This window comes from Antechinus flavipes, chromosome 1, assembly GCF_016432865.1.
Source record: "Antechinus flavipes isolate AdamAnt ecotype Samford, QLD, Australia chromosome 1, AdamAnt_v2, whole genome shotgun sequence".
Taxonomy (NCBI): domain Eukaryota; kingdom Metazoa; phylum Chordata; class Mammalia; order Dasyuromorphia; family Dasyuridae; genus Antechinus; species Antechinus flavipes.
The window spans coordinates 659,088,088-659,103,398 of NC_067398.1; the positions used below are offsets into that span (position 1 = coordinate 659,088,088).

At 39.3% G+C, this 15,311-nt stretch overlaps 1 protein-coding gene across 1 annotated transcript in view; it reads right to left on the bottom strand.

The window, feature by feature from the left end:
- Window positions 1–15,311, bottom strand: part of CATSPERD (cation channel sperm associated auxiliary subunit delta) — a 135,698-nt gene that overhangs the window by 8,953 nt on the left and 111,434 nt on the right. Inside the window, exons 13-18 of the mRNA XM_051971797.1 lie at window positions 12,982–13,095; window positions 11,574–11,663; window positions 10,192–10,250; window positions 6,893–6,971; window positions 3,455–3,507; window positions 2,029–2,103 (exon numbers count right to left, since the gene is read on the bottom strand). Of these exons, the coding sequence (XP_051827757.1) occupies window positions 2,029–2,103; window positions 3,455–3,507; window positions 6,893–6,971; window positions 10,192–10,250; window positions 11,574–11,663; window positions 12,982–13,095 (470 nt within the window). The remainder of the gene's footprint in view (window positions 1–2,028; window positions 2,104–3,454; window positions 3,508–6,892; window positions 6,972–10,191; window positions 10,251–11,573; window positions 11,664–12,981; window positions 13,096–15,311) is intronic.

Here is a 15,311-nt window from a genome sequence, read left to right on the forward strand (position 1 = left end):
AAGAGGTGTCCTATTCTTCCTAAGTTATGAAATCAAAGGAACATGAAAACCATAACTGAATGATATGGGGCCAGTTTTCAGTAAAACATATGGCTACCTGAGATGTACAATGGTAAGAAAATTCCTTTTATCAATTTTTGCATCCAACTGAGTTTCTAGTCAGCATAATCTAGGTCTCTAAACAGGTTAGAGGTGGTCCAGTTTCCCAATCACAGAGGGCTGAATTCAAACAATTCAATAAGGTTTTCTCCCAATTCCCACTATTGAATAAAGTTTTTTCACAAGTTAGAAGTTGGACTAGTCCCATAATTGAATAGAAAGGGCACTGAACTTGCTCCAGAATTAAGTCACAAAATGAAGTCAATGTGGTTCACTCAGTTCCCACACTTAACCAATTGCTATCCTAATCTCAATGCCCTCACTTCAATCCTCATATAACACCTCTGGTAGGTAGGCAATACAATCGTAGGTATTCCCATTTTACAAATGAGGAAGGTGAGATTAAAACCGGTTAGATGATTTACCCAATGGCACAAAGCTGGTCACTGCTAGATTTAGGACCAAAGCCCCGGTTTCTTGATTTCCTCCCCCACTATCCTACTCCTGGATCCCTGTTTCTTCTGGAGAAATGGTAAATAAATACATCAAGAAAATTAGAATAACCATATAAGAATCCAGTATCAATGCAGAATACAAATCAATGCAGGATCCAATTAACTCCCTCAGCTAAATCCCTTCTCTTCTTTCTTTTTACTTCCTCCTAATCTCTTAGAGGCTATATCTATCTGCATATAATAGTTTCCATGTTGCTTGGAGCATTTAGATAAGGAGATCTTTGAGAGCACCTTTCTTTTTATCTCCAGTATTTGAATGAGGGGTTAGCATATAGGAAGCATTTAATGCCTGTGACTTGATTACAGGAGAGAGCATTATGAGAGGGGTAATTGGGGAGAGGGGAAACCCCCATCTACTCAATTCTGAATTCCTCGTTGAGAGAAAGGGGACTGGACTATCTGAAAGATTCATGTAAGTGGGGAAAGAGTTTGAGAAGTTGAGGGGATAGAAAACAGTGTGAGCAAAAAATATGGAAGCAGGAAATCAGGAATCTTTTGATAGATTGCAAGTAGATCAGTGTGGGTGGAGCACAGGAGCCATATTAGAGAAGACTGGAAGATTAGGTTGGGATGAAACCAGGCTGTTGTAACAGGCTAGGAATGACAGGATTTGGACTTTATTTTAAGGACAGTAGAGAACCATTTATGACTTGGAACAAAAGAATGGCATCATAAAAGCTGTGTTTCAAAGAGATTAATCTGGGAGCTGAGGAGGGAGCTGAGTCAGGGAGATCCCTTAGGAATTTATTATAATGGAAACACAAAATATTAAACTGGGAAGGAACTTGAGAGATCAATATCTCATGGGACTGGGAGAAGTTGAAATGACTTATCCAAATTAGTAGCAACAACAGTTAGCCTTTATCAGGCACCAATTAAGTGTCAGGCATTGTTCTAAGAGCCTTACGCATATTTATCTCACTTGAATCTCATACAAACGCTTTTGAGTTTGGTGCTATTATCTTCATTTTACAGATGAGGAAAACTGAAGCAGAAGAAGTGGAGGATGCTCAGGGTCACATAGCTAATAAGTGTCTGAAGTAAGATTTTAATTCAAGTCTTCCTGACTCCAGGCCTAGAATCTAGCTGCCTATGTTAATAGCAAGTTTTCTGACATCTTAGTTCTTTACTCTAATACTCTCATAGTCAAGGCATTTCTGGGAGTGGATAACTAAACGATGCCCTTCTTTGTCAGAATTCTAACTTATAAGACAGAGACTCCATAAGTAGGATTTCTTTCTATGTCTGGCATATAGCAGGTCCTTAATAAATTCTGGTTGATTTAGAAGTAGACACTATCTCAGGAAGGTGCCTCAAGCTTCTGATAAAGTTAGATCACGGAGTCCTGGATATATGGGAATAAAGAAAAACAACAGAAAGCAAATAAGGTTAATCTGAATAGCCTTCTACTTACTTTTCAAGGATATAAGTATAATTATCCTCTAGCTCTTCAGGTTTCAGGAAATTTTTCATACATGCAGTTAGATCCCTGTGGAGATTGAAGTGGGAGAAACACAACATTTCAGGGTTGGAAGAGGTCTCAAAGGTGATTAATATAACCTTTATGTAAATAGAGATCCAATTATTAAATTGTCCTTGTGATCTTGAGAGCTTCTTCTGGCTGCTCACAAAGTTAATGATTAAGAGTTCTTCCTAACCTGTAGGGAAAACTCCCCCACAGCAGTTACTATCCAATAGAGGGCCAGTGAATGGCAGAAAAGAGCCACAGGGACCTGGAGAACCTAGCCCGGCAGAGAGAGTGCTGCATCCCTCCAGAAAGGCTTGCTGAACAGAAAGATCACCAGGCAGTACACGTGGTGTTCACAGGCAGGGATAGTCACAACTATGGACACAGCTTGTGAAAACAGTTGGAGGCTGAGACGTGGTTCACCAGGGATATCGTCCTGGGAGTATCACCAGGAACACGGCCTTGGGAATATGAAGTTGATATGGTTCACCTAAATTTTAGTAAAGTATTTGAAAAAAATTCTCACATCAATAGTGTGATAGAGCAACCAAAAACTGAAGCAGGGCAACCAAGCAATGGAGGTGATGTGACAATCCTTTCCTTGCTGGATGGAGCATAGTTGAGTGCTAGACTCAAGAAACAGTAATAAGGGGGTGAGAAATGTAGAGTTGACAGAAGAAGGCAAGAGAGAGTGTGAAAGGACTTAGGTTCTGACTTGGATTGAAGTAACTCTGGATGAATTTGAAGAAAAGAGGATTTAGCTCAATTAATGTGTATTGGGTTTGCAATTCATTAACTTCACCCTCCCCTTGTAAGAAAAACTGATAAGGACAACAATCATACATTTACACAGTGATTTTTAAGGTTTGCAAAGCACTCCACAAATAAGATCTCATTTTCTCCTCACAGCTATCCTGTTACAGAGATGTTAATATAAGAGTGTCATCAAGTTTCTGAAACTCCTGTCACAGAAGAAAGTAGTTAAATTTGATATATTTGGCTGAAGAAGGCAGATATGGAAATGATGGGTAAAGTGAATGCAGGGCTGAGAACTGGGAACATTTCTTCAGGATGAGACTATCCACATATAGAATGAGTTACTTTTAAAAGAGATAGCTTTGGGAAAGGAAAGGAAGTTTTTCTTCCCTGGAGGTCTTCCAGCACATGCTGGAGGATCTTTGGTGGGAAATGTTTGAGGGGGAATTTTTGTTCTGATTTAACTCAGTTAATAAACATTTCTAGTAAGCTGCAAGAGTTACAGAGCCAAAAATGCCTTTGCAGTTCTTTTCAACAATTAAATTCTACTACTCTGTGAAGTTAGTTAAAAGTTAATGGAAGAACAATCACATAATAACACTAAATACAAACCTACCTACGAATGATGATCCTTTTGTTCCAGTTACAACCAATGGAAATGAGACCTATCTATAGACAAAAGAAAGATGAAATTATTAACACACTCCTGGATGGAACTATCCCAAGCTAGCTCTTTTGGAAGATGGAAAAGATGGAAAAGACTACCAAATTCTGTCATCTTCTACCAAAAGCAATGGTTTTAAAATGGTTCCATTAAGCTTATAGAGTTCTGAAAGGCAGTTCTAAATGTTCTCTGACAAAGATGATTGCCATGGTTTTAATTGATGACCACTTTATCAACAGGCTTCACCCTATTATTGGAATATTCATAATTATCATCATACTTGGAGGTAGGATGATGCAAGAGAATAGAAAACCAGCCTTGGCATGGGGAAAAATAGATTCCAGGTCCTACTTTAGATACATATTTGGTTTGGAACCACGGCCAAGAAATTCAATTTTTTCAAGATTTTAAAAGTTGACTCTGGGTCAGTTATATCTACACTGATGAATTCCTCAGTCCCTAATCACAACAAATTATTATGGAGATTATGATGATAATAAAATGACAAAGAGAATAATTCTTCAATGAAAAAGAGGGTGAGGACTGAGATTTTCAGGGGACATGATATACAGGTACAAAACTTGAAATATTTTTGGAACCAGACCTCACTTCACAAACCGGGTAGAGCCCATAAGATTAGTCAAATGTAGCTGAAACTAGTCTTTCATATGATCCCAGAGGGTCCACAATAAAACATACTATCTATTTGCTTGAGATAGGGAAGTGACGGACTTGATCAGAATTCAGATTGAGATTTTTTGACATGGCTGATGCTGCAATTAATTTTGCTTGACAATATTTACTATAAGGGTTTCTCTGTCTGTCTGTCTCTGTCTCTGTCTATTTCTCTTTCTGTCCCTGTCCCTGTCCCTGACTCTCTCTCTCTCCCTCTTCCTCTCTCCCTTTATTCATAGTAGGCAGGATAGATAATGAAAATGGATTTTTGTTAATTGAAAAATAATTTAATTTCTTTAAAAAAAAGTTGTTTATCTTTGGTGACAATGTATAAAATGCCTAAAAACGAAATGAAAATCAACATCCACATGATCTTAACTAACAGTATGATAAAACAAAAAAGAGTAAAACAAATGACCAAGTCTTGTAAATCTGTAATGGACAGTGCATAGCTCAGCAAAAATATTAGCACTATAGGCAGATGACTTGCAGTCAAAGTCCTTCTTGGTACCTGTGTGACTTTAACCTCCCTATACCTCATTTTCTCATCTGTAAAATGAGGGGGCTGGATTAGATATTTTCTGGATCTGTGTTCCTAGGTATAGAGAGATGTGTGATAGCATTTAAGGATCGTGTTAATTCTCTCAGAAATGACAGAAAAGTTATTCTTAAGGGGTCCAGATTTATGGATCAATGCAAATGAAGGGGTGGAAAAATTTACTATATATGAATGTGTCATGATTTTTAGTCATTTAGCATCCAATGATTCTTAGAAAGACATGATCAGGTAGTTAGGTATATGTAATATACCAAAAGCTCATTAGCCTTTCTAAATGAACAAATGACAATCCTTCATATTGCAAATGCAAACCATAAAATATTCTGAAGAATTCAATGAATAAGCTGTACTAGGAATATTATAACAAATTGACTTGTCCACAATTACATAAATATAACACATTAAGGTTTTAATACTAATCCCTATAGATATTTGTGAATTAAAAATCCATAAAATTTAAGAACTATCCTGGGCATTCAATCTCCCTATCCCACATGGAATGAGAAGCATTCAAAATAAGAAGAGCTAATGGAGGAAATTAGAGCCACGTAAAAACAGGCTAGGGAGAGCCAGGTCATTTCTCTTGTCTCTCCTGCTACAGGACTTGGCCCAAACATGCTTCTAGAGAATGTAAAGAATGATCTTCCATACTAACATTTAACTGTCCTGATATTTTTATTCAAATATTAAGACCAACCAGTTTATCCATCTGTGCTATAATCAATCCTTAGAATTTCAAATATAAAACATAATAATGATCTGTCTTCAGCTCCTTACTATTTGAACACCATAAAAGAAGACAAAGTAATGATAATAAATCATGCTTGATATAGGGCTTTTAAGATTTACCATATTATCACTTCTGGGACACAGCTGATAGACACTCCAGCACTCAGAACCTGAAGGTTGTAACTTGATAAAGAAACCACACACTAATGTGTAGTGCATAATTGTGGACACTATAATTGTCTAGAAAGTGGAGAAGAGCTCTCTTTTTATTTTAGTATTGAATTTAGAGTCAGGAAGACCTGAGTTTAAATTCTGCTTCAGAGAGAAAGAAAAGAAAAAAAGAAAAATGTTTTTATATTTGAAATTCTAAGGATTGATTTGTGTGATCCTGGTTGGTCAAGTGATTTCAACTCTCTCAGCCTCAATTTCCTCATCTGTAAATAGTACCTACTACTACAAAGATCAAATGAGATGACACATGTAAAGTATTCTGTAAACCTTTAAGTGCTTCAATATTATTGATAGCTTTTGTACCTCAATATAGTACCCTTTCCCTGACCTATGAAATAACATACAACAATAAATACATACTGAATGTCTGGTGAATTTAATTGAATGGCTTCTAAACATCTAAATTTTCTCCAAAATCAGCTTTGCTACCAATTTAAATTCCTTCCAACAGGGGCCAGGGACATGCATAACTTTCCACTGACAGCACACTGAGGCACAAATGTTCATCCTTCCTCTAGGTGAGATGAATCCTATTTGTCCTCATTTCATTGGAAAGGAGAACATTCCTCCTTATCCTCTATACTGAGCTGAGCCGTCTGATTCTGTCCCCTTTCCACTGTCCTCTGGACTGTTAAAATAGCTTTTCTCGAACCCTCTTCCACAGAAACCCCAGTCTAGCATCACAGTATGACTCCTTCCTCCACTTAGTTCAGTTTCTTTATAAAATTCCATTTGAGCAATTTATCCATGCTTCCCAAATGTGAAGGTACCTTTCCCACCCCTTGTTAGCTCCCTTTGAACAGTGGTCTTCCTCCATCAGAATGTAAGCTCCTTGAGGCCAGAGAATGTCTTTTTACTTGTATTTGTATCCCTAACATTTGGCACAGTGTCTGACATAAGTACTTACAATATTCTATTATCTGTTAATTTATCTACCTGTTCTCTCTGTCTCTGTGTGTTTGGCTGTCTCTTTGACAATTTTATTTAAGTCACTTGCCTAAGGAGCACAAGCTAGTTAGTAAGCATCTAAGTTCACATTTGAACCCAAGTCCTCCTGACTCTAGAGCTGGTGCACTATCTAAGGTGCCACTGTACATTAGCTGTCCTGATTCATTGGTTTTCCAAGAGAAAATGTCCACTTCTCTTCTGATTTTAATCTTTAATGCAAATGAGGAATGAAGTCTGCAAATACATACCTGAGGTTGTAAGTCAATACAGGACATTCCTCTGTCAATTAAATCCAGAGTAATAGTGGATAAAGTGGCAGTCTTCATGCTACAATGAGAAAGAAAGCTTTAGCTAACAAAGTGAACAAAACCAGAGAGCATGCTTGATTTACTTTGCTGTACCACATTTTAGAAAAGACATTGATAAATCATTATATTCCAAAGTGTGTGTGAGAGGGAAGGGTAGAGTAGGGAGGGTGGGGAATGTGGGACTAGGATACTAAGGGAAATCATATTGTCTCTGCAACTTCAACGTCAGAGAGCACCTTTGTATTTTATAGTCCAGAGAGCAGAGATAACTTGTCCAGTTACACTTAGTTGAAGGCAGGAACTAGCGTGGGACCCAGATTTTCTGTCTTCTTTAAAAGGGAATCATAGAGATATATGCCTCCTTTCCCCCCAAGACGTTTTTATCCTTGATGAGTTTTATGCTATCTGAAATATTAAGATATTGCCTAATTTCTTTTATTCCTCCCATCTTTCATTTATTAAAAAAAAAAAGAAAAAAACTACAAGACTACTGGTTGGAGGTGTTGGAATGAAGGTTACTGCTTGGCTATGAATTAGCTGGCAAAGTTTCTAAAGTCCTGTTTAGTTTTCCTGCACGCTTGACTTTGTGTAAATTATATTCGCAGAATCCTAGTATGGAAGAGGTGAAGGAATATTCTGTGTCAAATGGACTTGTTTGCTTTTCCCCAAGCAATATATCTTCCATCTATACTTTTGCAAGGTGTCTCCCCTTAACATGCTTTGAAATGAGCAAAGTTAGTTTTGGCAAAAGTTTAGAATTAATAAATTCACTAGACATTTAGTGTATTACATCCCATTTCAAGACTCATCTTAAATATTTCTTTTTCCAGGAAGCTTTTACTAAAATATTCTGTTAGCATTCTTCCCTTAAATTACATTTTTTAAAATATATCAGAACATTATAGATTTGGAATTGGAAGAAAATAAAAGGCTTTTTCATCTTATTTTTCAAAGGAGTAAACGAGTCAAATACCATTCTTGGTCACCATCTTCCTAATCAGTTGCTCACTTACCAAATATGCTTTTCACTTTTGAACCCCTTGCTTTCCAAAGTTAGTAATGCTGAAAACATCACCCAAGGCTTTCATTTTTCTGTGTGGCCATGTGTTCTTAGTTCCTTTGGCAGAACCTTTGGTACCCAACAGGATCATCAGAAGTGGGATGGATGAGTGGGAAGGTTTAGTCAATCCGTTTGGGATATTTTCTGTCATGTCTTGGATACACTCTCAGGGAAGTCAGCTGGACCAATTGCTGCCTTTGTCCACTCAAGCCCTCTCTCTTATCTGCTCTTCTTCTGATTCATTCTTTCCTAGATAGTCTCTTGACTGGCCAAAGCTTTGGATCTATATCATCATCCTTTAAAACCTAAATAACTGCTCCATCTTTGGGTTTTGCTTCTTCTTCAAGAAGAGGCTTATTTTTGTTTCTTGGCTCAAATTGCTCAATCATTCTGTTTTCCTCAATGTGACCTTTCATCTGTCCATCTTACTCAGGACTCCCCTCTACCTTAGATTCATATAAAAACTCCCTTTCCATTTTTAAAAGAACACTTTTTTTCTTGTCTAGATATGGAAACACATTCCTCTAGTCTCTCTACTTTTTGTTGTTGTTTTTAGTCTCTCTACTTTAAAAAACTAAGGCTATAGAGATAGAAGAGACCTCAGATGGTATGTGATCTAACCCAACCCTTTCATTTGATAGACGAGCAATCAGTCTTGATCACCTTGATCAGATCCCCCTAATTGCTAACTACGCGTATGTAAGTACCCTGGTTTCATTGCAGCTATGTGACATATCTCATGGGGGTCAACAAATCAACAAGCATTTATTAAGCACTGCTAGGTGCTAAGCACTCGGAATACTTGGTCTCAAAAAATTACATTCTAATGGATGAAGACACACATATAAGGAAGCTGAAAAATGGGAGGCAATTGACAGGAGAAGAGGAGAGAGAAAATATTGAGTGGAAAAATGGTGGCCAAAGATCTCAGAGTCAAGAGAGGAAATTAAAAAGAAATGAAGAGAGGGGCAGCTAGGTGACACAGTGGATAGAGCACCAGCCCTGAAGTCAGGAGGACCTGAGTCCAAATCTGGTCTCAGACACTTAACACTTCCTGGCTGTGTGACCCTGGGCAAGTCACTTAGCTCCAATTGCCTCAGCAAAAAAAAGAAAAAAGGAATGAAGAGAACTGGCCAGGGCACTTTCCTTAAAATGGAACTTCTGGGAGGAAATGACCAGTCAAAGGAAGAAGGAAGAAGTTCAGAGACATACAGCCACAAGGGTGGAATGATATTTCAGTCTGAGAAGTCCCTGCTCCTTGGAACACCTGGACCCAAAGAAGGTGTTCCAACCCAAGAAGCAGCAGGAATATTCAGGAGGAACACTGGGTCAAAGGTCTTGGCAAGTCAAAGACTTCCATGATTCTCAATTCCATCCTGGAGTACCACATCTAGTTCTAGGCATTACCTTTTAAAGACATCAATGAGCCTCAGAGCAAGACAGGATTTTTGAATAGACTCAAGATCCTGCAGTTCCTTAAACACAGCACCCATACCTCTGCACTGGCTATCCCTCCATGGAGAAATGCTCCATCCTCTTTTCTCACTCCAATTCTGGACTTCCATGGTTTTCTCCAAGGCTCAGCCCAAGTTCTGCCTTCAGCAGACCTCCTTTTCCAGTCCCCCAAATGCTGGTGACTTGTCCTCTCAGGTTATTTTCATATTCTCTGTAAAGATCTTTTAAGTATCTAAAATATATGCGCTTTAAGGGCAAGAACTGGATCCCTCAACTTATTTGGATTCCCTGTCCTTAGCACATACTAAAAACTTTTAATAAATGCTTATTGACTGATTTAATTTAAGGAGCCAAGTTGAAGGAACTGGAAATGTTTATTCTAGAGAAGATTTGAATATGTGCAGTGAATGAGAGTAAAAGTTAAGGATGATTCCAGTGTCTAGACCCAGGTGTTCCAGGTACTGTCAGAAGAGGAACTCAAGTCCTCATTGACAACTCTTTTGGAGAGGGATAAAAAAGGGGGTAGTTTAGTTAAGAACTGAAATCCCTGAAAAATATTGTCTGTGAGGCTGTGGGCAATCGCTGAACCCTTCAGTCCCTTAGCATCTCTCTAAGACTAATTGCCAAGCAAGGGGCTATTGCCAAGTGAGTCCCTCTTCAGCAATGACATCACAGGCCCTATCCCAAATCTACAAAAACAAAAGGATTTGAAGAGAGAGCATACTTGGAAATGAAGCTCCCATGAGCCCGGCCTGAGACATGCTGCTGCATCAGGAAAATGTCCTGTGGAAGAGAGGAAGGGAAAGGGGGGAGAGATATAAGAAGACAGAGAAAGATGGAGAGAGAGAGGGAAGGAGGGATGGAGGAGGGATGGAGAGGGAGAAAAAGAGAGAAAGAGAGAGAGAGAGAGAAGAGAGACAGAGACAGAAAGAGAAAGAGAGAGAAAGGGAAGAAGGGAAGGAGAGAAGAAGGGAGGGAGGGAGAGAAAGAGAGAATATCCTAATTAGAAAGTGTTACAGACCCTTTATATATTATGCAGTACAGAATTACAGACAAGCAATCAATTAACAAATGCACATGTATAAATGCCATGTACAGAGTCAGAAATGACTGAAAATGACTGAACAACAAATGTGTCAAGCACTGGGGACTTAAGGAGTTTATAAACTAATGAGGGTTCCAGGCTAACATAAAAACAATTTTTATTTGCATATATATAACATGCAAGCTGCATACAAGCAAAATAGGAAGTTATTAATAGAGAGGAAGCACTGAAATTAAAAGGGACTGAGGAAATCTTCCTGTAGAAGATGTGATTTTAATTGTGATTTAAAGGAAACCAAGGGGAGGTCAGCAGTGAGAGGGGAGGAGAAAAGATTATTCTGTGGATGGGAGATGGCCAGAAAAAATGTCAAGAGATGAGTCCCTTGTTTGTGGAATAGCTGGGAGGCCAGTGTCCCTGGATCAAAGAACATGTAGATGTATGTAGTGGAGAAAGATTTAAGAAGACCAGAAAAGTAGGAAGGGACAGGTTTATAAGGGCTGTGATTGTCCAACAGAGAATTTTGTATTTCTCCTAGAGGGATTAGGGGCCTACAGGGCTTACTGAATGGGGTGGAGATGATGCAACTGGACCTGCATTTTCAGAAAATCGCTTTAGTGGCTGAACAAGGATCGAGAGACACGAGGCAGACAAAACCAATGTTGCAGTACCCTCTGACACGGTCAGACAAGAGAGAGGGCACATATGAGAGATGCTGCCAAGGTAAAATTATCCATAGGCTTTGGCAAACAACCTGGATCTGAGGGTTCCATTAAACATAATTTTTAGGGGTGACTTCTAATTGTGACTTAATCATTTCAGTCATGTCTGACTCTTCATCACCCCATTTGGGGTTTTCTTGGCAGAATGGTTTGCCTTTTTCATCCCCAATCTGAGGCAAACAGGGTGAAGTGATTTGCCAGAGTCACACAGCCAGTTAAGTGTCTGAGGCTAGATTTGAACTCCTGACTCCAGGTCCAGTACCTTACCTAAGGTACCACCTCACTACCCATTTTCTAATGATAGCTGGGTTTATATAGTACCATTGTGGGAATTCAGCTTACTATGGTAAATATTGTGTTTCCATCATAGGTATAGCCATCTTCGTACATTTTTACTTTGAACCCAAGAGAGTGAGGATTACTGACAGTTATCTTTGGAAAAAGAGAAGAAAACAAAATAACATACTCTGTGAAACAAACTGGTCTAAGGAACATCACCTCGCCAAGGTGTAAGAGCTCCCTTCATCCCATCTCTCTCTCCCTTACTTCCTAGGGCTATGTACACATCCCATTGGAGATGAAGGAGGCAAAAACTCCAAGGACTTCTGAAAGCAAGCTATGTTTTCCTGAGCCTCGGCCAGAGAAGAAAAGCACTGGTAGGGACCCAGGTTGGCAGGGGCTCAGTCTGCCCAGCAGGAGCAAGACCTGAGGGTGGGCTGGGACAAGGGTCATGGGGGCCCAGGCCGAGTCCCCATTGGCAGAGACTCTGTTAAAGCATGCCAGTGGGGGGGGGGGGGAGAAGGGAGGAGAGAGAGACAAACAGAGACTCAGAGACAGAGACAGAGAGGCAGAGAGAGAGAGAGAGAAGGAGAAACAGAGACAGAGACAGAGACACAAAGAGAGAGTCAAAGAGAGAGAAACAGACACATAGAGAGATAGAGACACAGAGAGACAGAAAAAGAGAAACAGAGACAGAGAGACAGAGATACAAAGAGAGAGTCAAAGAGAGAGAAACAGAGACACATAGAGAGTCAGAGAGAGACACAGAGAGAAAGAGACAGAATCACACAGAGAGACACAGAGATAGAGACTCAGAGAGACAGAGAAAGAGAAACAGAGACAGAGAGAGAAAGAGAATCAGAGAAGACATGAAGAGAGAGAGAGAGAAACAGAGAGACAGAGAAAGCAAGGCAGAGCAGAGATACAGAGATACAGAAAGAGACACAGAGACAGAGACAGAGAGAGAAAGAGACAGAGATAGACTGAGAGAGGAAGAGAAACAGACACAGAGAGAGAGAGACAGAGAGAGACAGAAAGACAGAGACACAGAGAGAAAGAGACAGAGACAGAGAGACAAAAAGGAAGAGAAGGAGGAGGAGGAGGAAGAGGAAGAGGTGGCTAAGGAGAATGGTTGAGGAACAAGAGATTAGAAGCTTTCTGATATAATAAATAAAAGTAGCAATTTATGTTGTCTTTTGGGGAAGCAAAAACAAGACTTCCTAGTGTGCTAATGCCTGCCTGGAACCATCCTGTCCAGTCCAATTCCAGGCCTGATCACCCAGGGGCAATAAGGCATAGCTACAAGGCAGTAACTTTTTCCAAGGGTTGGAAAATGAATTGTTTTGGAGCGCTCAGTCCTAGGAAATCCTTTAGTAGGAATGCCTGGGAGCTCAAATGCTGCTCGGGAGAAGGAGCAGGCAAATCCATTGAGAAGGCTGGGCTAAGGAAAGGGAAACATTTGCATACTCACCACTGGAACTGGTGATTGGGATGGTTGGGGCACCAGTGTAGCAGACAATTTCAAGGTTTCATTCATGTCTAGGACAAACAGTTTTTTATTAAAATTTCCACGCAAAATTTCTGCCTATTTAGAAATATAATCATAAGACCAAAAAAGAAAGAGTTGGTAAGTAAAAAAGTATAATGAATGAAATCCTTTTCTTCTTTCAAAATCAGTTCATACGCCACCTTCCCCCACCCATAAGCTTGCCCTTGCTCCTTTAGATGAAAAGGCATGGATGGGATCCATGTTATACAGATCTCTCTTTTATATTACATTTCATACTTATAATTAGCCAATTTTCCCTACTATGTAATAATATCTAATAATTATAACTAGCGTTTCAATAGCTCTTTGAAGATTACAAAATACTTTCCATTTGATTCTCACCATAATTTGAGGGACAGGTAATTGTTATTATTCACCCTTTATAAGACTAAAGAGATTAAGTGAAGTCGACTAGCATCACACAGCTAATTTAAGTATCTGATGCAGGATTTGAACTCAGGTATTCCTGATTCCAATTCCTGATTCCATATATAGTTATACTTATCTGCTGTATCACCTTGCTGCCATATTGTATTTATGAATGTATGTCAGAACCTCCTTAGTAGGTTGTGAGCTCCTTGAAGCTCAGGGTGATGAGACCTATTTCATCCTTGAATTCCCAAGGGCAAGCACAGGGGCTTTAGTGATAACTTGGCATTTATTGAATTTTTTAAAAATCAAAGTACTCAGCTTCACTCCTCCCACTCTAGACTTTTCCATCTCCTCCCTACTTTCTTCTCAGCCTGGAGATGCTGCTACTCTGAGGCCCTCTCTTCTGATTGGTGAGCCCTGGTCTGGACCACAATTTCCTGAAGCACTCATTTCATATTGGTTCTACAACACACTCTAATGTTCTACCTATACCTCAGAAGTCTTTCCTTACCTCCTCCATTCTCTCTCCCCCTTTACTATTACCTTTGTCCATTAAAACAAATTCCTTGAAAGCAGAGATATTTTTTTTACTTGTATTTGCATCCCCTGTGTAAGGGCCTAAGAGGAGCTTTTTTTATTCAAAAGATGAAATAGCACATAAGCAAACAAGAAGATAGTATCTCTTCCTTCTTCTCATGACCATCCCTTCAATTGGGAGGAGATGGGCTTTAGCAAAAAGCTCAACATATAGTAGTTCTCTGTATCTCACTGTTTCCAAAAAGTTTTTAGCATAGGATATGACTATACAACAGGGATTGTCATTACAAACGGTGAAACTGGCCACCAAATGGAGACCATCCTCCTTTCCCATTCTCTACATCTCTCAAAGTCCTTTGACATCATTCCTCAATAGCACCTCTTTTACTTTGATCCATCCTGTGACATCACTGCCCTATTCTCTTTAATCTATAGTTTTTTTTTCCTGGCTTGTGTCCCTCATCTTTTTTAAAAAACAAAAAGTTTTACCATGCCCTACTACTATCTGCCCTCCCTTCCCCCCCTCACTAAGCCAGCACCTTGCATCTTTCCTCCCTTTCACAATCAAGCTGTTTACTTTCATTTTCTCTATTTCCTTTTCCTATTTTCATTTTTCAACTCTGGGCAATCAGGTTTTGACCTTACCTCTCTAGAAGAATCCCCTTCTCTCTACAAACCTAGTCTGGGCCTTCCTCATCTCTTGCCTGGATTATTGCAATAACCTCCTCCACTTATTTGCCAAAGGCATTTGACAGTGAGCTCCAGTGGCTTCCTATAATGTCCAGGATCAGATGGAAATTCTTCTTTTTGACATTTAAAAGCCTTTCATATCTGGCCCCTTGCTACACTTCTAATCTTATATTTTATCTCTATTCAACTACACATTGACCTACTTGCATTTTCTCAAACACAAGACTCCACTGCCATCTCTATGTCTTTGAACAGTTTGTCCCCATTCCTGGAATGACCTATCCCTTTCACTTTTACCTTTTAGTTTCCCTGGCTTGCTTCCAAATTCAGATCAAAACCTACCTTTTGTAGGCAGCCTTTCTAGGTCCCCTCTTCTCCTACCCCTTGCTGTTAATGTCTCCTTTTTCATATTACTGTCTACTCTCTCTACATGCTTTATTGATATATTTTCTCCCCAACCAGAATGTCTCAAAAACACCGATTTTCCCTTTGCATTCTTCATACTGATCAGAGTAGGTGGACATGAAATGAATTTCATAAATGCATGCTTGTTGACTGCTTGACTAACCACCAAATCTTACAGTTGTTTCCCAGTTGTCATTCTTTCTTTTCCTTAGGACTTCCATGACACTCTTCTCTATTTGTTCTGACTG